We start from the raw sequence: 23,200 nt of genomic DNA on the forward strand, positions 1-23,200 counted from the left end.
GGCCGGTGGAGACATCCAGCACATCAATAAAATACACAGGAAGTTTATTACTCCACGCACGGGCGGGGGACGGATGAAATGAATGGAGCGGATGGAGGGAAGAAGAGAATCAGAAAAATTTGAATTACTTAAAGTAATAGAAAAAAAGAAAGAAAGAAAGAAAGAGAATGCTGGAGAGAGAGAGAGAGAGAGAATATATTCCCAGTGCAGTCTCAGCAGTCTGTATTGTATATGATTGTGTGCAGATTGGCTATAAATTAAAGCGTTGAGTATTTTCTATACAAACTGACTCTTTATAAATTGTGCTTTATTGCCACTCGTCAGTGTGCGTGCCGCGGTTAGTGTTGCTTTATTCTGAATGTTATTTCAAAGAGGTTTGTGTTGATGAATCACAGCAGCAGCTAAACAAACATGTTTAACATCTGACTGTATATTCCAGAGATCCTGCACTGGACATTAGAGACGCTCGAGGGGTTTGAGATGAATCTACTGGGGTTCCTCTAATGCTCTCATAATGAATAAATGAGTTATTTCACAGATGGACGTCAGTCGTGAAATTAAACGTGATGAGGAACAATTAAGCAACCCAGAGGAGAATGTTATTGGTCAGATGTTGCTCTTTCATATAGAGCTGTGCGATATTGAGGAATATTGTGGTTTGCGACAGCATGCTAAATAATGCGATAGTTCATTCGCGATACGATATTTTTTTTTCTTTTTTCTTAAATCAATTTAAATTGTATTAAAATATATTAAAGAAATTATATAACCAACATATATTTCACATTATTTGAGGAAAAAGAAAGCATCACTACAACTTCTGAAAGTGAACGCCGTGTTTTACTGTCGCATTAAACACATCTGACATTTAGTAAATAATTTGGCTTTGCGATGCGGATTGTTGATTGACTTGCGTCAGAGCACGAGCACGAGCACGCTATCATGCGCAACATCCTCGTGCCAGATAGATACTATACTAGCAGCATCCAACTTTGACCATACATTTATTTTCCAAGAAATAGATAGCTCATTTAGCGCAAACCATTGCAATATGCACATGTGCGATATTTCTATATGTTGCACAGCCCTACTTTCATAGCTCGGGAGAGTTCTCATCCAAGTATCAACTTAGTCTCAAATGTTTCTCTTAAAGTAACTCAATTATTAAAACGAAGGAAGAGTATGGAGGATTATGGGGTAACAAAATTGTGTATTTGAGTACATTTGATGAGAAATGTTTGAGTTGATATTGAGATCTTCAATAATATTTACTTATGTTAGACGAGACAAATCGGAGCTCAGTTTGACACATTGTTGACGTCTCTTCTCAAACTCTGAGACGCAGATGATACATAAGATAAAGTTAACATTTTCTCTCTTTTCTCTCCTGTGGGAAACTGCTGTATGAAGCATGTATCATGGTAATACACTACACAGTGTACCAGTATTCCATTCGAATCATCTTCTGCGTCTCATTACGCACTACACGCCGAAAAATATGCAGCAGAGAAAATCCGCAGCATTGACATTCAGTGCACGAGAGCAGTCCTGCAGAAACAGGCAGCTTTGGATAATTGTAGGAAAAACACATTCAGCCGAGCTGATAAGCAAACCGGCGCGAATCAAAACAGGCCGTGCATCTGAATGCTGGCATTCACACCGGCCAGAGAATCAGGGTTCGAGGGAAAGACATCTCAGGTTCATTTTGGCACGTTACCGTGGTGATAGCGCTAACCCCGTTAAAATGAGTCCAGCTGAGCCAAATCTCTGCTAAGCCGGATCTCAAACATATGACCTGCACTGAGGGATGGCTTGCAGGTGTCCGGAGAAATCCTCCTCGCTCGGGCACATAATATGTAATATAATGGAAATGATGAAATACGTAATGTCTTGCTCGTAACGCTTTGTTCGCTGCATGAATATTTGTGCTGTTTAAATGTCAGCTCGATTATTTTTCTCCTGCCACTGTCTGCAGTTATTCCCCTGAAAGTTTGTTGCATTAAAATGCGGAAAATAGCGGCACACCACTGCAGCATTTATTGCACATTGCTGCGGTTATGAGGCTCATGCTCACCAATCCATCATACAACTAAAAATACTGTACTTTGATATTTACTGTAGTATTTTTACAGTATTTTACACTTTGGTAATGTACGCAAATGTTTTTTGGGTCCAATATTGTAGTAAACTTTAGAAATCTAGTGAATTTAAAACATGTTGTAAAAATACTTTCTTTGTGAGCGTTTGCTCATCTGCAAGACTTCTCTGAGAAAAACTGTTTGTCAGATGTTTGTACGCAGCAGATCTGAGATCTTTAGCAGACGTATTACAGACGTACCTGTGCTATCTGGTTACAGTAGTATTCTGTATCATTACTGTAACTATAGTCAATTGATACTGTAGTTTACCAGCCCAGCTAGCACACATACGTCTGTAAGACGTCTGCTAAAGATCTGGAGAGCCGTTTTACATCAATTCTAAATTATAAACATCTCACAGACATCTTCTAGATGTTTACATGACAACTGATAGCAGACATCTCAGAGATGTATTGCAGATGAGCAAACCATGAATTGCAGATGTTGTCCAGATGTCAAATAGATGTCTGCCATTGGGAATTAAAACGCTTTAGTATCCAGGAATCTACTACATAAAATATTTCAGTACACTACAGTAAATTTTTCATGTAGGTTCAAACTCTCTGTGAAGTTTGTACTGACAACCCTTCGTATGTTTGGTATAACTGTGATCAGGGCTATTTGTGTCTGTTTTTCTCAGCACGTCTCAGTTCTGACTCATGCTGATATGTTCTCTCCGTTGTTCAGCAGGGGGAAGTGGACTGCTGGCCTCTGTCCTGCCCACCGGCCGACTGCGACTTCACGCTGGTGCCCGAGGGCGAATGCTGCCCGCGCTGCATCTCGGACCCGTGCCAGGCACACGCCATCCGCAACGACATCACCAAGACCTGCGAGGATGAACACGGGATCACGCGGTTCAGCGGCTCCTCCTGGGTCAAACACGGCACGGAGTGCACGCTGTGTCAATGCAAGGTAATTACAATCACACAGATAAACAAAAGTACGGATAAACAAACACAATTCAAAGATAGTTTTGTACACATTCCCTCAGTGTGATGTAATCTCTCTCTCTCTATCTTCTAGAATGGACACGTCTGTTGCTCAGTGGATCCAATGTGTCTTTAGTCGTCGAGCTCGACGCTAACAGCACCTGTACAGTCTCACATGACCACCTGCCCCCCGCAACCTTCCCGAATTTATGCCAAATATGAAATGTGTATTATATCAGACCTTGATCACATCTGAAGAGGCCATTTCTACACAAACACGGACTATCAGTTCATCTGAAACACCATAAATAAAATAAACACGCTGTACATGCCGGCATGACCACATTGGATGTTTAAAACAAACGAAAAACACATTTTTATCTCTTTGATCACAGAAACGGACGTAGAAATCTAAGCTAGCACGTAAATCTTGTTGTGTTTCTCTTTTGCCTGGTTATGGAAGTCAATGCTGTTTTGTGTTTCCACGGCACTTTTTTCCGTTCGATTAGCTCTCTGTCTTTTTGTCTAGATTTTGAATTATCATATGGCTTGTTCTTGTCTCATGGTGAATAAAATATCTCCATTTCCATTTATGGACGTCGGTGACCTTCATTTCCCAGCGGTTTCGCTTTTCTGAATGTGTCTCTCGGCTAATGACTGTCTTTTCAGGTGATCAGCGACTCTGCTAATGAAATGGCTTTCTTGTGACCTTCTCTGGTACCTGCAACATCATTAACTCTGCGCTTTCAAGTAACTTAAATATCCCACCGTTCTCATTAATGATGTACGGCACACGTAGCGTCACGTCTCGCTTACGTCTGACCCTTCTGAAAACTCATCGTGCCCGTCAGTTGGAAAAGTATTTCGGAGATGCGCTGAATCCGAATGCTTCCTCTTCCTTTGCGTTTTGAATATCGCATGAATATTCAGCGGGAGCGAGTAAAGGCACTGGCAGTTGCTCGGCCTCATGCATATTCAGCAGGAGCGTGTAACCGCGCGATCGCACAGGAAACAAGATTTTGTTTGTTTGGTTCGGGTCACCGTGTTAAAAGTGTGTTTCTGAGGACACAACGCTGCTTATGTTTTATAATAAAAAAATCCCTGAAGGCCAAAAGTGTGATTGTGACATATTTAGCAGCGTTTGCCGAGCCAAGCGTCACTATTGCTCCCAAAATTAGCTGCTTTTGATTAATAATGGGGAGTTGTCAGATTTAAGAATATTTTAAGAAATTTAGGAATATAGCACGGTACAACTGTATGATGTCTGCTAAAGGTCTGAAAAACATTTGGGGTGTAAAAACATCTGATAAACATCTTAGAAAAGGCAGTTTTACACACATTCTTAATCGTAAACATCTTAAAGACATCTTCTGGCGGGAGACGTCTCAGAGATGTATAAAATACGGACATTAAAAGGGAAACTCCATTCGTCATGAATTACTCACCATCTAGTTGTTCCAGACATGTATAAATATCTTTGTTCGCTTGAACACAAAGAGAGATATTTTGGAATAATGTTAGCAGCCAACAGCTCTGAACCACCATTGACTGCCATAGCAGGAAGAATGTAAATGGTAGTCAAAAGTGCCCCAGAACTGATTATTCCTCAAAATATCTTCTTTTGTGTTCAACAGAACCAAAAAAATAAAAAATGTCCCCCCTACTATGTCAGTCAATGGTGCTTCAGAGCTGTTGGTTGCTAACATTATTCTCTCTTTGTGTTCGACCGAACAAAGAAATGTGTACATGTCTGAAACAAGAGGATGAGTAATTCATGACAGAATCTTCATTTTTGGGTGGAGTATCCCTTTAAATGTCAATGCAAAAGCCAGACATAAAATAGATGTCTCTGGTATTAGTTGAAAATAGTCAAGGTGGGCTGAGACCATAAAGCTTTAATTTGTTTGGACACTCATTGTGTTTTTCAGCAAAATGATGCAGGTTTCAGTGGTAACTGAATGAATATATATATGCACGTATCATATACACGACCGTTTACTTGGAATGCTTCTCTAGACCTTTGATCTTAAGGGGGATGTCTGAAATTAATTTAATTATCAAAAATGTTAATTACTGATAAAATGAGTGTTACTTTTTCTACGGTAATCAATGTCCTGTTATAGCCTATCTGATAAGCTTATCTTTACACAATTCGTGTGTATTGTGTGAGTGTTTTTCGATTTATTATGTAGGTTTAATAGCTTAGAGTTTCCGCTGGACACCGATATCCATCACTCCATCACTAAAGATGTTTAGTGTTAGATAAACATTTCTCCACAGTGGATTATGTTCGTGTAGTTTTATTCACAAATATATATATATTTTGGCAGCTGTGTTTTGCCCTTCAGCCCGGATCTGCTGATGGGGTCGATTGTGCTCTCAGGATTCGGGAAACGGTCCAAACTCGCCCTCCTCACCTGCTGCGCTCCAGCCGACACACGTGCGCGCGCTTGAGTTTGACTCGAAGGTTAAACGCACAGCCAAGAAAATAACACAATCCCTGTAAAACAATTAACTTTCAGACTATTAATACGAATATAAGACCTTTGGTTTCAATATGACATGAAAAGAATAAAAAATAGCGCAGAAATGGGCAATCTGAGGCGATTTTGGTGTTTTGGTATTCCGCGCATGCGTTGTAGCTCTTTGTATTTACGTCGCGAGCTGCTCAGCTGCCTGAGAGAACTGAAGCTTCGTCGACGGAAAACTCATAAACTCACTCTTTCATATCACATCCCGTGTTAAGCTCACAGAAGGTATTTCTAACATGTTCTGACTTGTTTGTTCCTGCGTAAATGCGTATAATATCTATATATAATTGTCGTCTTTAAGTAACGTGCTTTTTGAAAGGTCTTGTGGTTTTACTTGACTTTCATAAATTACACATTTCTTGACCAGGACTTTGCCTTTATCTAGCTAACAGAAGGCTAATACTTGCTTATATACAGTAACAACAACGTTTTTACTTTGCCAATAACAGAGTTTAACCTGCACAAGTGAAATTTTGGAAATTATGACACAAACGACAGTTTGCTTTTTTAATAGATGGATATATGAAGATGAAGAGCTCACAGGAGACGGACAGATAGAAGCAGGTAAGACATGATGAAGAATGACGTGGACATACAACTGAAACTGAGAATAGATAAGACATCGCTTACTTCCATACTATATAGTAGGAGAAAATGAGTATGAGTCATGAATAGTATTTACTAAACCTCAGAATGCAAAAAACAGTAGGCGAGAAATATCCAAATGGTCTACTACTTCTGCTGAGGTTCTACTTCTGCTTATCTATCCCATGATGCCACTGGAGCTGAGCAACGGTCAAATTTAAGTATTAAAAAAGTACTTTAAAAGTAAATCGAATAAATATAGCGGAAAACTTTAAGTCTGACATCCGTTTTTAATGCCAATAAATTAATTTCTGGTTTACTAAATTATGTTTTTTTATCAACACTGTAGGTTTTTGTTATTACGTAATAGGTCAAAGACACGCGTCACATGACCATAAAACATGGCGGACGCAGTATGTCCAAAATGTATTAATACTACTCCCACTCATACTATATAGAACGTACTGTTTTAACGGCCGATAGGTGGGCACTTATTCAAATTCAGTACGTACCTTCACAGAATGCGATTTCGGACGCAGCCTGACACTTTGCCGATTACCCACAATTCAGTCGGTTGCCAAAAGCGATAAATTTCAAGGTAAATCATTTGTTAAACAGGCTTGTTTGTTATGGTCATTACTTTCATTACAAAAAGCAACATGGAAAATTCCTTAATTATCAAATTTTTGACCGAAGGCAAACATAAAAGTTTCGAACTACATATGAGATGGTTATATAGTGGTTCTGGTTAATAAAGATCCATCTCTTGCTTCAAATGATCCTCGAGGCTAATCCTAGAACCACCCCTGGATTTGAGTAAAATGTTTTGTATTATTTCAAATGTTTTGCATTTAATTAGCATCATTAATCCAAGAAAAATGTTTAGACATATATAATGCATAAATAAATATAAACAATAAAGCATTATTACACATCATTCAGCTGAAAGACTCTTCTGGGTAGTGTTCCAGTATGAATGTGTCACAAAGCAACATTATAAGTGGGATAGAGGTCTGTCCTCAGTGTTCAGGACAGATTTGGCACAGGTGCCATATGTGCCCAGTATGTTCCCGTAGCCTCTAGCTGGCTCCCAGCGCGCGCAGACCAGTTTCCAGCTGTTTCCTAAATGACCAATTTACTATCAGAGAGCAAACCCCAGTGTGACAGATGCCACGACCTGCAGGCGCTGATATTACTCTTTCTGATGACTATAATGAGTGGCCTTGATTTCCATCACGCTACGCTTTCCCCTGTACGATCACCTGCGCTGGAGAGCAAACTATCCTGATTACATCATTTGAGTGACAGACATAACCCCCCCCTTCATTCATTTACATTTAGTCATTTAGCAGACGCTTTTAGCCAAAGCGACTTACAAAGAGTTCGGGGAGCAATAAGCGATATGTCATACAAAGAGCAATAGTACAATAGGTGCTAATACAAAGTTACTAATTCAATTTGTTTAAAAGTCAAGAATTGTTAAAGGGGGTTGTAAATGACCGTTTGACTGACTGATGCTAAAATGCCGGTTAACATGTAGATTTTGGGAAAGCGATGTACGTGTTGCAACCTCTCGGACCAAACTTTCTTCAATTTCATCGTTTAAAAAGGGTAAATGTCTGATATCTTATCAGTTCCTGCAGTATGTGCTTAAGTTATCTTCCGTCTGCAGCTGTCCTCCTGGAAGAACAATGTCGTCACGCTTTATTTATTTATTTCTCACCGTGAATTCGGATCATTGCCGTACGACTGCGAGCCGCTCTTTAACATGCCACAAGGACATTGTGATATTGTCTCGACTTTCCCCGCAGCGCGGTTGATATTAACGGAAAATTTTCCATCTCTGGAGAAGGCAATCGAAGGTAAGCGGTCTCAGAGAGAGAGACAGAGAGGATGTTAAGGCTTCTGGGTTTTCTCTGCAGTCTGGCAGCTCTGTTCAGGGATCTGTTGAGTGACCCCACGGTGTGAGAGTACAGGACGACCGTGGAATTCCAATTTACGAGTCTGAAAACATTACAGCTGACACTGTATGTGCCCAGTCGCAGATGGATGATGGATGTCTGACAGATTTCCACAAACTATAAGATCCGAGTCTGTCAGCAGACGTCTGAGTGAAAAACAAAACTCAATCGGAGAGCTGACGTGTCTCCAAATGAGCAGAACAGATACGATACATAAGATCATCAACTCTATTTCCTTAAAATGATCTTTCATTTATTTTTTGTATTACGTATAAACGTGAAACTTCTTGAATGATGGATTCTTGTGCGTTTTGGAGCTTCATCAAGTTTAGTCACCTAAAGTGATGGATATTTTGATAAAAAATCACTTGTAAGTGAAAAGTGTCATCATTTAATCACCCCTCGAGTTGTTCTTAACCTCCTATACATTTCATTGTTTTGATGAACACAAATAATGATATTTAAAAGAATGTTTCCACCATTGACTACCAGTGTAGGAAAAAATGACTAAGAAATATTTTGTTAAGAATTTAGGAAAGCAAACCGTTCCGGAGCATCTTTGACTACCATTGAAATTGAAACTGAGAAATCTTCAAATTTTTCTAAATATCTTTCTTTGTGTTCAACAGAACAAATACATTTATTCAGGTTTGCAACAATTTGAGGGTTGAGTAATTCATGAGTGAATTTCCATTATTAGGTGGAGTATCGCTTTAAGAAAGGATTTAAAATGTGCCTTTGTCTTTCGCCTCTATACACTGCTTAATATTGTGTCCTGCATGTTGAGAGCAATCATTACTCCCAATGTTCGACCTCTAGATGAATGTGTCTTTTATTTTCCTCAGTAACATTTTTTCTCTGATTTCATTTCTGTCTGAACTGCAAGGAAATCAATGTTTTATTTTTTCCACAACAAAAATCAAACGTGAGGCCTAGATTCCCCCTTGAATGTGAACAGAAAACTGGAATTGTTTGTGGAAATTAAAAGGTGATTTGAACACAGCGAAATTCAAGCAAACTATTAGAGACTTCAAGAAAATCGTGTCCAATGGAAACACTTTATAAATGCAGTTGACAGTTTGTCTTTTATGAGTGAAATCAGCAGCTTTTCGTATAAATGCCTTTATAAGCCACAGGTGTTTTGACCTGTAATGAGGTCTAATGGATGTTTACACAACGTTCCTGTAAAGCGGTTCAATGGCACTTTCAGCACAACATCTGGACATGGACCGGATGTGAGAGGTTGCTTGGCAACAAGGTCACCGCAGAGTGATGCCAACAGCCACCACTTTAGAAGCGCTTTAAAGTAAATTCTCCAACAAAAACATTCAAAACCACCTGCAAGTCGGAGATGGTCATTTATTGACCATGACGTTTGATATTTGCATTTTTGCATCCGTAGTTATCATTTTGACAGGTGTTTTGACAATTCAGAGACATCGTACAAACGAGTGTCAAATACGAAAAAATGGATATGAAAATTTCGGACTATATGTGCAAAGACCTTTAGTCTGTTGATGGTTATTTTTTTAGTCGCTACAGAATTAAACTCTTTTATATTCAACAGTCACATCATGTTTTTTTCAGTACATGCATGTGAACGTATACAGGTTGTAAATCAGTTGATTCACAAATCATACTGGATCTAAAAACTCAAAGACATTTGAGTGTGTTGTCTAGTACGTCTAGAACTTATAAAAAAAAAAATATATATATATTGTGAACTGATAAATGGCTGATCAACAGAATGGGTCTTATACACATCAACTTTATTAATAAATCAAAATTTCCACATGAACACTCTGTTCATTGCAGATTTGTTTCACCAATATGCGCATAAGTTAGTGAAACTGAGTGTACCAGCCATTAGCAGTAAGTTTATCTATTAAAGGCACAGCTTTTAAATAAGATATCATGACCATCATGTCATGCACTCAGTAAATCTAATAATATTAAATACAAATATTATATCATGTAGGCACCAATACATAAAAAGACGTAGAAAAACACGAGACGTCCAGCACCATACACCCTCTCCGAGAACAGTTCATAGAGTTGGTGCTGTAAATGGGATCTCTGAAAAGCTCTGTATAAAAATATAGAAAAGATGAATGTTCATGGTAGTTTTAGGGCAGTTAAAAAGTCACCATTCTTCTGAGGATTTGGAGGATCGTTGGACCAACATCAAACATTTGGACATTGGCTTGATCATGGTGTACATTCTTTGACGTCGACAGAGCCATCAGGGTCATCTCTGTCGACTGCCACGCTGGACTGCGTCTCCTGAGTTTCGCTCGAACATGGGGATATGGAGTTATTCGATGAGCCGAAGTGATGAGCGTCTACTAGGAGCAGCATGGGCGTTCCAGTTCTCTTCAGCGTCTTGCTCATGGTGATGTGAGCTTCCTCTGGCGTTGCTCCCAGATCCGACGGCGACTTTCTCTTGATTAGCTCGTAGGTCTTGTCTTGGTTCTCCGGGAATGTCTCGCTGTCTTGGAAACGGCCAAAGAGCCAAATGAAGAACCCGAAGAGAACGAACGCCGCCAGGCTTGGAATGAATGCCAGGCATTTGACATCCAGACTGGTGCCCACGTACCGGCTGTGCAGGAACATGTCTCTCTGGACGTACGTCTGGTTGAAGCGAGGATCTGTGTTCTCCGAGCGCCACTGCCAGGTTAGCGTGCTGCGGTTAAAGTCCTGCAGGGTGTCTGGGAACTCGACAGTGTAGATCTTTTGTCCCGGACCCACGTACTGGCCGTATTCATAGGGCTTATAGAAGATCTGGTTCTTCCACATGTTCAGGTCCAGAATGAGGACCAAGAATATGATGCCATAGTTAAACCATTTCCCTAGAGTTAAACACAGAAAGAAAGATGGAGCATCAGCGTGTTGGGAATTTATAGGAGTTCGAGACATATGCTGACTAGGGTGTTTATATTCTAGGATCCACCTTGGGTCCTGTGAACATTTAGAAAAAAACTTGTTAAACTTACAATCACCAGTGTATTTATTTTGCCTGCCATCAATGTTCACATTCATAAGAGCAAAATTTACTATCCTACAAATTCCAATAGTTGTCGTTGTTCAATAACTACATTTTGGATTAATGTTTAGTTTAGTTTAGTTTCAAACCATTTTGACTACATCATTTTGGCTTAATCTAACAGAAATTATGCTGTAAAAACATTTACATTCGGTCTCACTATTTGAAAAAAAATGTAATGTAAAATAATGTAAAATCAAAACATATCCTACATAAAAATAACTGTTGTTCACTAGTATTTACAATAGTAAACTGTAAAGTGTACTAGAGTTTTTAGCACAGTTTTTTATTTACTGTAGATAAAACTACAAAATATTGTAGTATATAATAAGAATATTGATGACAATAGTAAATACTAAAGTCTACTACACTCTCTTTTTTAATTTGATTATTAACTTAAAGTTTTTATCCATATTTTTGATGGAGTTACATAATTTGACAGTCTCAGAAAAGAATCTGAACACAAATGTCTTTTAAAAAGTGGTCAATTTAAATGATGACGATAAGGGGAATTGCTGACCTTCTGAAACAAAAAGGTGAAATTAGTTATTTGCAATAAAAATCTTGCCTTTGGAATATAAAAGGGACTAATAATTTAGTTTCTAATGGCCGTCTTTAATTCGCTCACATGCAATTATTGTCATGATGCTAAATTGCCCTGCAAAACAATACGGTTAAAGACCTTCGCGAATCGTTGAGCAGAAAGCCCATTTCCCCACACTTTAGGGAACGATCATCCATTCCCGAGATGACTATCGAGTACAGTGAGCAAAACACAATGGGTCGGAAAGAAAGAACGTAAAGCTGTTAGCCGAGGTTCTTAAGCTCACGCCTGTCAAACGCACCCAACTCTATTATATAAATGTACATTTTCACATGAGCAAATACTCATTAGTATGCTGCCTTCAAACACATCATTATAAAGAAATGAATCTAACAAGCTAATATTCTGACAGCGGGATCCTTCGGGAAACATGAATTCACCCATCCCGTCCTGCACGACACTTGAGAGTACCGCCGCTTCATCCAGCGGCGTAATTGTGTTAGCAGCGTGTTTCCCGTCGCGTGACACCTGAGCGGGCGGTGTGAATTTACCTGTGATGTGAATGTGATATTCCTCTTTAAAGATTCGCTTGCATACGGGCACTTTGATTTTCAGCTGGGTGGTGGAAAGGCCCGGAAGGTTCATGTCTAGATCGCCCATGAAGTGAGGGAACTCCCAGTCCTGGAAGGGAAATATTTGTCGAACGTCTTAGTGCAGTGAAAACATTCTGTACGATTTGTTGTGTAGCACCGAGGGCTGAGCTAGACAACTCAGAGAGACTCATAAAACCACTTCAAAGATGCTTTACATATAGGGATCAATGGGTCTGTCGAGCAAAGAAATACAACACAACAAACGCATATCCCCTAGATATTTTTAACTCCGCTAGTCATGATTTGATCTAGATTTTTTTCACAATCGGTAAGACACATTTGTCAATACTTGGGTCACTTTTGCAACTCTTCACACAGCTTTCTTTCCTAACTTTCACAAATCAAAACGATCAAAATATGTCTGAAATCAAACCATTCTCACATAACACACAACAAACACACTATCCCTTACAAAAAAGACATTTATTCAAGTGTGCTAGTATAAAAGTATACTTCTTTTAATCTATAAAATATACGTTGTCTCATTTTCATGCATGTCTCAGAAAAACGATTTAATAAAAACTAGAGGTGTAATGATACTGTGTTTACGATTATGATTCCAATGACAGATGTTTTCCAAAACAACATTTGTTATGAAAATGATTGACAACATTCAGGGTTTGATTCAACCATTTTCATGTAAACTAATAGAAACTGAATAGATCTGGTAATGAAAAGTAAAACTAAACTTCAACATAAAAATATGAAATATATTGCCATTGCTCTACGATACATATCTTAATGTTTTTATATCGCGATATGCCGATATATTATCATATCCCTACTAAAAAAAGTTATTAAAAGTATTCTAGTGTACTAGTACTAGTATTTACTACAGAATACTTAAAAATATACTATATATGTTTTGCATTTCGAGTTTTAATTATGTTAACCCTTACAACTCAGTTTACTCAAGAATGTTAATACTTCTCTTAAGCTTCAGTTCACTTTTTATGTAAAACTGCAGTCCGGATTATCAAGAGTCAGAATATTACTGAATATAGTCCCTTCTGTTGATTTATATAAAGGATCATATTCAAAATCTTCATATTATTTCTTTCTCTACAGAGAATGTTGAGGTTGCAAATACACTCTCAAAAATATGTCGCAACAACACCAGCAAGCAGATAACACACTAGAAGCATCTGTAATATTGATGTTGTTTGTTGCACAGTTCTGCTCAGGATATGCCCGTCTCCACGCCTCCCGAGACTGTTCTGAGAACAGCCAGAGCAAAATCGATAAAACTCTCATAATAATGATGATCAGAGACCTTTGCCGCCGGAGAAGAAACCAAATAAGATTGAGAATAATGATTCTCGGCAATCAGGCCGCATGTTTACAAAACTGAGAGTTTGATTTCTGTTGGACTTCATTATCACGGCGGCTCATTTATGCTCATAATTCCGTTGAACAAAATGAACATTAAATTACGCGGAATAAAACCAATGGAAGGGGTTGAAATGAAAGAGCTTGTAAAGCCGCTGTTTTATGGCTCTTCTGGCCCTTTGAGTTAATCAGAGCCTGAATAAAACATCAGACGAACCGACGCTCGGCCGGAGGTGACGGGACATATTTCAGCGCGTGATGAGGAGGTGATGGAGAAACTGTGATTATGACAAATAAACGCAGATACAGACACGAACAGATGAGACGGAGAGGAAATAATTGCAATCGGTCGAGAAATGTCAACAGATTTGTGCGAACAGGTAAAGCGATGGAGATGCTGTAATCACACACAGATTTCAACAAAACTATAAAACAATGAGACTCCTCCATGACATATATCAAGCTCAAGCTTTTTCTACGTAAATAAAAGTATGAACGATTGTAACGATGAGGTCAATGCGGACCACTCTTCAAAATAAAATTAAATATAAAATAATATAATATAAAAAGGTCTAAAAATAATAAACTTAAAAGTACAAATAAATAAAAACATAATATTGGTAACCGTAAGATTCTTGGGTGCTTGATGTTAACTAAGTTAGTATTTTAAAAACTATAAATGCGACCCATGCAATAACCGAAGAATTGTATAATGAAAACAGTAATGATCCTATTTGATCTCCTCAACATCTCGCCGCTGAGATTAAATTATGATGGTGGATTAAACATGAAAAGTTAAACAAACACTGACCATAAATGAGATAAACCTGAGATATGGTGTGTTGGTTGAGGTTATTAGAGACGTGAGGAGCTGTTGAGCACATATTTGCATATTCATGACACAACAAGACACGCCGTGCGATTCGCTGCCTGGAGAGACGTCAAGAAGATTAAATAAGAATCAGACAACACACACACACAGATTCACTGAAACCTCCGTGAATGAGAGATGATGGGAAAAGGTAAAATCAGGTTATACTCATGTGAAAATCAGGGCGTGTTTGTACCTGCATGATGATGAGAAGGTCAAAGACCAGGATGAATGAAGCCAGAAACGCTCTGGAGACCTCATCGCTGGGCAGAAACCCACGGTTCAGATTATCCCATCTGATCCAGTCCGTACTGATGACCAGAACCACCAAAGACGTCAGAGAGATCAGCACCGACCTGAGAACAACAACAACACTTATAAGTGAAGTCAAGTGTGCATTACACCTTTAACCCTCAACGTTAAGCATCAGCGCGTCGATTCTCCTACAGACACCAATGAGTTAAAAAAATAAATAAACATGTATTCCTCATAGAAAATATCCAACAGTCTTTGAATAGAGACCAACCCTAACAAATAAATAAGTACACTTTTTAGTTCACTTTAAGCCCTGGTTCTCAACAGGGGGGCAACAGCTGACCTCCAAAGGGGGCTCAAAATAGCTTGTATTTAAAATGAGTCAAAATGAACATTTAAATACGTTAATAAGTTAAAAACAAAGTTTTTGTGAGTGGGAGGGGCCTTTAAATATTGCTGATTACAATGGGGGGCCTTGGAGTCATTTACATTTAGGCATTGGGCAGACGCTTTATCCTATACATTTATACATAGGTATCTGCAATCCACTGGGATGGACCCACAACTTTGCGTTGTTAACCACTGAGCTACGATTTAAATTGAAACTAATCAACTGGAAACTTGAATCTGTACTAAAATACAAACCTGTGACTCCACCCCACAGGGAAAGCCAGCCAATCAGATTGCAGCCTGATATTTTAGAGTCTATTTATAGTGTGTTAGACTCATCAGTCTGTGAGAACGGCCCGCCGGCTGCTATTAATTAAATGCTAACAAGCATCTAATGAGCAGTGCAGAATCTTTTAAACACACGGTTCCTCCGCAGCGGCGCATGAAAAACTGCGCCCTGTCAGGACGTGCTCAAAAACGCATCTTACTGAGAACATGAAATGATGTCTGTCGTTTACTAATGGATGAAAACCTTCAGAAAGAGTCCATTAACAAAAGACAGAAGGATGAAATGTGGCTACCCGCTGCTGCTTGGGTTTGTAATACTCGGAACAATGAATAATACAGACACCAGATCAGTTCCTGCTGTCAGCAGAGCTGCGTTGATCAACCAACGATGATCCATGGTCAGCGTCTTTGTTCTATATGGTTTAGATTCATTGCTGTTTGTGAACGTGGTGGATTTGATTTGTGTACTGTGTACTGTTTTTTTGCTTATGGGAACTAAATTGTCGCATGTTCTTACTAGTTTAACCTAAATTGTTACTTATTGCTAATATATATTTTAAAACTTACATTTTTTAACTGTTGCTATGATAAACCTATGGTTCATGTTCTTAAAAGGAACCGTAGGTATAGAGCGATGTATGGCTTAATATATGAACAATGGCATTGACTTTTTAAAGGTGAAATAAAAAAAACAGTGTAACTGTCGCTATATTCATAAACTTTGCCATTTTGTTTGCGTCAAAATCCGTGACTTCAAATGGTTGCAACATTATCCTGTTTTCTTTCGCTACATCGCACACATGTTTTCTATATATAACAGTAAAATATGAGACGTAAAACATAAGATCAGATATATAAACACACAGGGACAGTAGGTGGCGGTATGTCCTCTTGACACAAGACAGCCTGCCATAAAAGAAGAACGCGTTCAGTATCAGTAAGCGCCTGTTCAAGGTAAACGTGCATTTAATCAAAGCTTTAAACTATCGCCTTTAAGACATTTAAGACATCAGCATCCACCATAAACGTATACTTTATACATAATGAGAATATATGCATTGTTTATATATATATATATATATTTGTTTATCCTACAGCACCTATATTGGGACATATTTACTGAAGAACTGGTTAGTGTGTCTGTGTTTAGTTTGGCTGCCTGTGCGTGCAACCATTTCACGTCATCAAAAAAGAACATGGCGGCCTTCTTAGGTTAAAACTAGTATTACATTTAGGTTTTTTTAAAGAATAGAAAATATTTGATGTGTTTCTAACGACAGTGTAAGGCTATCACAACACATTAAGCCATACGTCCCTCTATACACTGGGTTCCCTTTAAGGGATACTAATAGGATAAATAAGCATTATCTTAAGTTTCATGGTGAATTATTCTTTAAATTACCTGTGATGTGCCTCAGGGTGACATTAGGGTCAGAGATGTGTTTAAGGGGTGTCAGGGTCAACCCGTGCGTGTTGTCAGGGGAGCGCGATTAGTTGCGGGGTCACGTTGCCGTGGCAAACACACCAGTGCAGATCGATTTTCTGCTGCGTGTCTCTTTAATTAAACATACTGACACTGAGAACAGGGATTCAAGTGGCGCTATTAACACACCGTTTTGTTATTCTTGAGGGGACTTCTCGACATTTCACCCCACAAGAATAGCAACAATTACCACAATTGCATTAACACTTAAAGTTCTATACGTACACTAGTACAAAATCTGTCCATGAGGCACTAATGTAGATGTAAATGAGGTATATATAGCCATATATCAATCTTCGTTCTTGTGTCAACATCACTTATGAATTGAAGGAATGTTCTGGAAGAAATGTTGACAGTTGACAGTGTCTATTATTGATGGCCACCAACATTCACCCGACTCGTCCTTCAGTTTGTAAAAACGTAAGGTGATATTACAGTTACCCAAACCGAAGAATGAGTCCCAATATCAATATGAAAGAAAAATTTGACGCGAGATCTCGTAACATCTCAATTACTTCCGGACATTAGTGAGATGAAATGGAGAGCATGTGGAAATCTCTGCTTAAGTCTCATCTGTGTCTCAGATATTTCTCATGAGAAAAAAGTCAGAAATGTCAAAAATGTCTCGGTCATTAGAGTTTCAGAAGACGTGTCAAAATGTCAATCTCAACAAAAGTCTATATTATTGAAGATATGAAATCAAACATTTCTCATCACATTGCTCATTTACACCTCCAGACTTTTTGATTCTCTTTTATTTCTCCTAAAGCCATTTTAAGATCCTTGCCCTTACAGAAAAGTTTTTTTGCATGTGATCAAATGTGTACAACATGTGCAATAAACACATGTGAAATCTGTGCGTGAATCCCATGCGAATTCCCACGTGAAACACACAGGATAACATGTAAAAACCCATAAGATGTCTAGTGCAACGTGAGGTGCCATGTGAAGATCAAGCGATCACATGTGGAGACATATCACCACGCCGCACATGTCATCCCACAGGACACAAAAATGTTCCAAAAACACACATTTCACACGTGATCGCGTGTTGTTTTTGCACATGTGAATTTCGTGTGTCCTTTCTGTAAAAACGAAAAATCCATGAAATCTCGTGAGCTTTGAAAGAGAAACATCAGGGCAATTCATTTTTGTGACGTCAGTTCAGATTCTGTACTGGTTCCCACTAGAGATGACCACACTTACCAGAAGAGTATGATTCTGTTGTTGCCCTTCCTCCATAAATGCCTCACTGTTTTGCCCCAGTCTGGGTAATGCGTGTCCTGTAGCATCATGTCTGTTACCTTGGAAACAAACAAACAACCTGTTTTACTTTGAGCACAGTTACAATCAAACACGAGTAGTTTTAGTTTTATATTTGAATAGATTGATCTTAAAAGCATGAAACCAAAACGTACTAGTGACTTTTCAATCTGTCATCACTTTTATTTTGAAGTTTATGTCTAGTTTCCTGTTTCCCCACCTTTGTCTTTCTGTTTTATTTATTTATCAGCAGATGTTTCTATAGGCACTATACAGAATGGTCAAAGACGGTCTTTTGTAGTTCCTTTTACGTTTATTATATACTGTATATTATTACATGTGCGTCTGCATGACTCAACCAAATGTAAATGAGTCCATTAAAACCCACTACACTTCCAACTGAAGGCATTTAACAAAAGTTCATACATTTTTAATAGAAATACATATTGCCTGTGAAGTAAAACAGGTTATATTCATTTACATACAAATCATTGTTTCCTGAAAACTAAGCATGTAGGGAGCAGTGAACACTACATAGGTACCCAAGGTTACCCTCCTGCTGGATGAGTTTCTTCACAGACGGATGTAGAACTGTGAGGAGGGTAAGAGGAAAGTGCAGTAAATCTCTGAATTAATGACATGTAAAATCTGCCGGTAATGTCTCGATTCAGCAATTTAAGAGCGCTTGTGTGCCCTTCCCTGTTCCCCCTTTCGTTCCTCACTTTTCTTTCTAAACCCTCTTTCTTTCTACACCTCTCTTGTCTTTCCTTCAACTGTGCAGTTTGAACACAAGAATACTAATGTGGGAAAAATACACACACACACATACACACACACACAGAGACAAACAGAAATGCTTTTAGACAACACACCGCCTGATCCCAGAAGATCTTCGACTACAGAAGGACTCTTTGATGCCGCATGTTGTATCACAACGTTTGTTTCTGTGTGTCCTTGAGTGAACTTGAAGAAAAAAAAAATCTGTCTCGTCACGGGCAGACTGAATGAAGCATAACTGACGGGATTCCTAACATTTTCTGTTACATCACTAAAGTGTGTAGAGAACATAAAGTGTCTAAAGTATCTAATGTCTGAACAGTCTGAAAGTAAAAACCTAATTTCCTTAAAGTCCCAGTGAAATAAGAAATGACAATGTCTATTTTTTCATGAAATATTGCAGCGTTTATTGTAAATAGTTTATCAATGTGGGTCGTTCTCTTTTTAAATATTTGTGTGCCCTCATTATATTTAGTTAAATCTGAAAATGCACTTCCTTCTTAGAAGACATATTTTAGACGTCTTGGGCGGAGCATCCGTTAACTCCTCCCCTTCAACTGTCAGTCTGCTGCCAGTTCCATTTCAAAATGCAACGGCTGTTTTTGTACATCCAATCACATCGCAGAGAAAGACGTAAGGCACGTCCACCATTTTCTCATTAGAAATTCCATTTCACTCAAAAATGCTTCAAAATCCGGAAGTAAAATCGATCCCAACTTCCCGACTTTAATAAAGAAATCCATTTGATCGTAAGGAAATGAAGCATTAGTTAAAGTTATGAGATGCAAAAAAGCTCATCGGCAGTGGACCAATCACATATAGTAATCTGTAATATGTTCCGAATTGAATTGAATAGAAGCATTTTATTCGTATGTAGAAAAAAGTCAGTCCCTCGACATCTGAATATTTTGTAGAAAAACGAAAAATTATTATACTAACATTTAAATGACGTAATGTTCATTTATTTCTGTTAGAAAACTTTTCAGTCTCCCTTGAGAGGATAAAATAAAGTGCCCATCATACATCTTCCATATCCATTTTCACTCCTTATAGAAATACAATGATTTGCCTTAAACTGTGGACACGGTGTGAATGTTCATTATTTTAATCACTTGTCAAACGTTTTCATTTCTTTGGGTGTAACCCGCAGCTGTACGGAAGAGGAGATTATTGGTTTCCAGACGTGTTTCTCTCTCGCTGTGGTCTTATCTGAGTGGATGCGTGTGTGTGTTTGTGGTGAAATGAGACGCCTGTCGTTCTCCGCTGTAATTTCTCCGGGTGAATGAACGCAGCCTCTGGGAATCTCAGCTGCTTTCCAAGAGACTCAATTACCAACAAATAATTACAGCAGCGTTCAGCGGCTCCAACTCTCTGAAAACCTTCTGTAATATTCTGCTGCTTTAAAGTTAGACACAAAATCCACCTGATAAACTTTATTAGTACACATTCCTGGTCTTATTGTGAACGATTCGTGCATGTTATTTTATTAAAATACACTTTCTTAGACTCTGCTAACATAGATTCTTACACAGATGCCTCACGGAAAGCTGTTTCTATAGACTGCGACAAAAGTAATCCGGCAGCTTAAAATATACACATGTATGAATATAAAAGGTAATGTGCTGTTGACGCTAGAGGTGTAACGATACTTCGTATTACGATAATCCGCGATGCAGAAAGGTTACTATTCGCATCGTAGAGAGATGGGGTTACTTAACGATATGATGTTTAATTCTATTCGATGAGAGGTCAAGACGCTACCTTCTCTACGCCAGCGCGTCACGTGTGTTTATCTCACATATGCGATAGAGAAAGAAGACTCTGGGAGAAGAGGAAGCACAAGACACAATCTGGGTCTCCACGTGGTTTACAAAGAGTCATAATTCCCTTTTTAATTACACAAATTAATTTAGTTAATCCAGATAGATTTTAGTAGTACTAATGTAATGCAGACTTCGTCGACTAAAACTATGATTAATTGGGATGACTAAAACTAAATTGCATTTTAGTCAAGAGACTAAATCAAAATTTGCTGTCAAAATTGATACTGATCTTAATTCTAATTTCAGTTAAGCTTTAAAATGTTTAAATTCCTTATTAATTTGTGTGTGCAACAAAGATTTTGTTCAAAATATGGAGATGAGTATCGTATTGTGAACCCAGCATCGAGAGCTGAGTGTATCGTTACACCCCTAGTTGACACGAGCATTATAATTGTTAAACTACCACAGTACAACATAAAGACGTTAACTAACACGACATTATATTAGTTCTAATATTGACTTCCTACATATGAAAACACAAAGCAAGGTTTTCACATTTCTTATATTTGTATATTTATGTATAATGTATATTTATATAGTTTATGTACGCCTGAAACAACCATCTGTTTTGTTTGACGTAATAAATCTGTAAAAGGTTTTATTCTTAAACGTCAAATCCCGATAGAAAAATGTCCAATGTTAACCCTAACCAATTACAGAAAGTAGGTTTAATCAATGAACAATTTTTTTCATTTCCAAATATAATAGTTTGGTTGCATTATGGCAGAAATGGAAGCAAAATGTTTTTCACGATGACTGTATGTCTCTCACCATCCACGCCGTCACAAAATCACCCATCCAAGTTCCTACAGCGGCAATCTTCATAAAACTCTCGTTTCTGATTCCCATGTATTCTGTCACCATGTGGGCACTGAGAGAGAGAGAGAGAGAGAGAATGGGTTAGTTTGATGGTTGAACCGCAGTGTCCGACAGCGATTACGAGTTTCTCTTCAGACGGCTTTTATTCAACCAGACTTTCAGACTGAAAATGGTTCAGTGTTTGTTATCGTACAAACAAACCTCACAATGAAAATAAACACAAGCACAAACAATTCAGACGCCTTCACAACACATTCAAAAAAAGTAATGCTTATAGAAAATGATTCACGGCAAACGCAACGTTCATATGACAGCAACCGAGTTTAATCTTCTTTGTGCCGCTTTTGTGCCCTCAGAAGTGTTTACCAGCCTTGAACAGGTACAGAAAAGTTAATCTGTTTACAGTTGTCACTTTGTGGATTACACACAACAAAACTCATTTTACTGAAAACACAAATGTGAAAAGTCTCAGTCTTGTTTGGAAAGGCGTTACGGATGATAACCTCGCGGAGGACGTGGTTCTTTAAATGAGCCGGCGGTTGATGAGCTTACACCCTTATTAGGGTATTTAGTTAGTTAACATAATCTTAGACTCATACGCCGATCGACACAGAGACGTTAAATCAAACCAACGCTTAACCCAAGTATGACTCTTCTCATGACATTAAGAAAGAACACCCTCGTAATAAGTGAGACAGAATCTGTATTTTGCCCGTCATTACAACGGCAGACTTAGGGCCTGATCAGACAGAACGCGTCTTTTGCTGTGAGACTCGCCTCTTTTGAATTGTTTTCAGTTGGTAGGGAGCGTTTTGCGCGCTGCTTATGTGTGCCGCGAAAAAACTCAACTCTGAGCATAAAAGCGCTTTTTTTCCTTTGTCCAATCAAATGAGTGGAGAGGCGGGGCTTCCCTTGTGGCAACGGAACGCTATAATCCTTGCCTGGCAGGAGTCTCGTGCCTCGCGTTTTCGAACACACAAATGCAAATAAAGCTACTTTCATTTAAAGCAAGATTTATTGACATATAAATAGTTTGTATTTAGTATATATAATAGTTTATTGTGTTAGTCAGCTGTATTTTTTGTTATTATGGCTTGAATCAAAACAAACCAACTGCAGTTTGATTGATATTAATTGGAATGCACAATAAAAAACATGATTTTTGTTAATTGGTGTAACTGAGTTATTTAAGGGCATCGCGCTAATCGATAATACGACGAAGACCAATATTAAACACACTTGTTTTGGTTTGTTAGTATACTGTCTCTCTCTCTCTCTCTCTGTCTCTCTCTCTCTGTGTCTCTCTCTCTCTCTCTCTGTCTCTCTCTCTGTGTCTCTCTCTCTCTCTGTCTCTGTCTCTCTCTCTGTCTCTCTCTCTCTCTCTCTGTGTCTCTCTCTGTCTCTGTCTCTCTCTCTCTCTCTCTCTGTCTCTGTCTCTCTGTGTCTCTCTCTCTCTCTCTGTCTCTCTCTCTGTGTCTCTCTCTCTCTCTCTCTCTCTCTCTCTCTCTCTCTCTCTCT

The 23,200-nt window shown here is 38.5% G+C and overlaps 2 protein-coding genes across 3 annotated transcripts in view; one reads left to right on the forward strand and one right to left on the reverse strand.

The window, feature by feature from the left end:
* nell2a (neural EGFL like 2a) overlaps positions 1–3,678 on the forward strand; it is a 55,680-nt gene extending 52,002 nt beyond the window's left edge. Inside the window, exons 19-20 of the mRNA XM_079449770.1 lie at positions 2,826–3,050; positions 3,162–3,678. Coding sequence (XP_079305896.1) covers positions 2,826–3,050; positions 3,162–3,203 — 267 coding nt within the window. The 3' untranslated portion in view covers positions 3,204–3,678. The remainder of the gene's footprint in view (positions 1–2,825; positions 3,051–3,161) is intronic.
* A 5,789-nt stretch (positions 3,679–9,467) lies between these two features.
* tmem117 (transmembrane protein 117) overlaps positions 9,468–23,200 on the reverse strand; it is a 30,285-nt gene continuing 16,552 nt past the window's right edge. The window contains exons 5-9 of one of the 2 annotated variants that reach the window (XM_079449679.1): positions 21,635–21,734; positions 18,207–18,304; positions 14,781–14,940; positions 12,283–12,412; positions 9,468–10,993 (exon numbers count right to left, since the gene is read on the reverse strand). In XM_079449679.1, coding sequence (XP_079305805.1) covers positions 10,353–10,993; positions 12,283–12,412; positions 14,781–14,940; positions 18,207–18,304; positions 21,635–21,734 — 1,129 coding nt within the window. In that variant the 3' untranslated portion in view covers positions 9,468–10,352. The remainder of the gene's footprint in view (positions 10,994–12,282; positions 12,413–14,780; positions 14,941–18,206; positions 18,305–21,634; positions 21,735–23,200) is intronic. The other variant, XM_079449680.1, reaches the window with a different exon arrangement.

The sequence above is a fragment of the Barbatula barbatula genome (assembly GCF_947034865.1).
Source record: "Barbatula barbatula genome assembly, chromosome: 25".
NCBI classification, from domain to species: domain Eukaryota; kingdom Metazoa; phylum Chordata; class Actinopteri; order Cypriniformes; family Nemacheilidae; genus Barbatula; species Barbatula barbatula.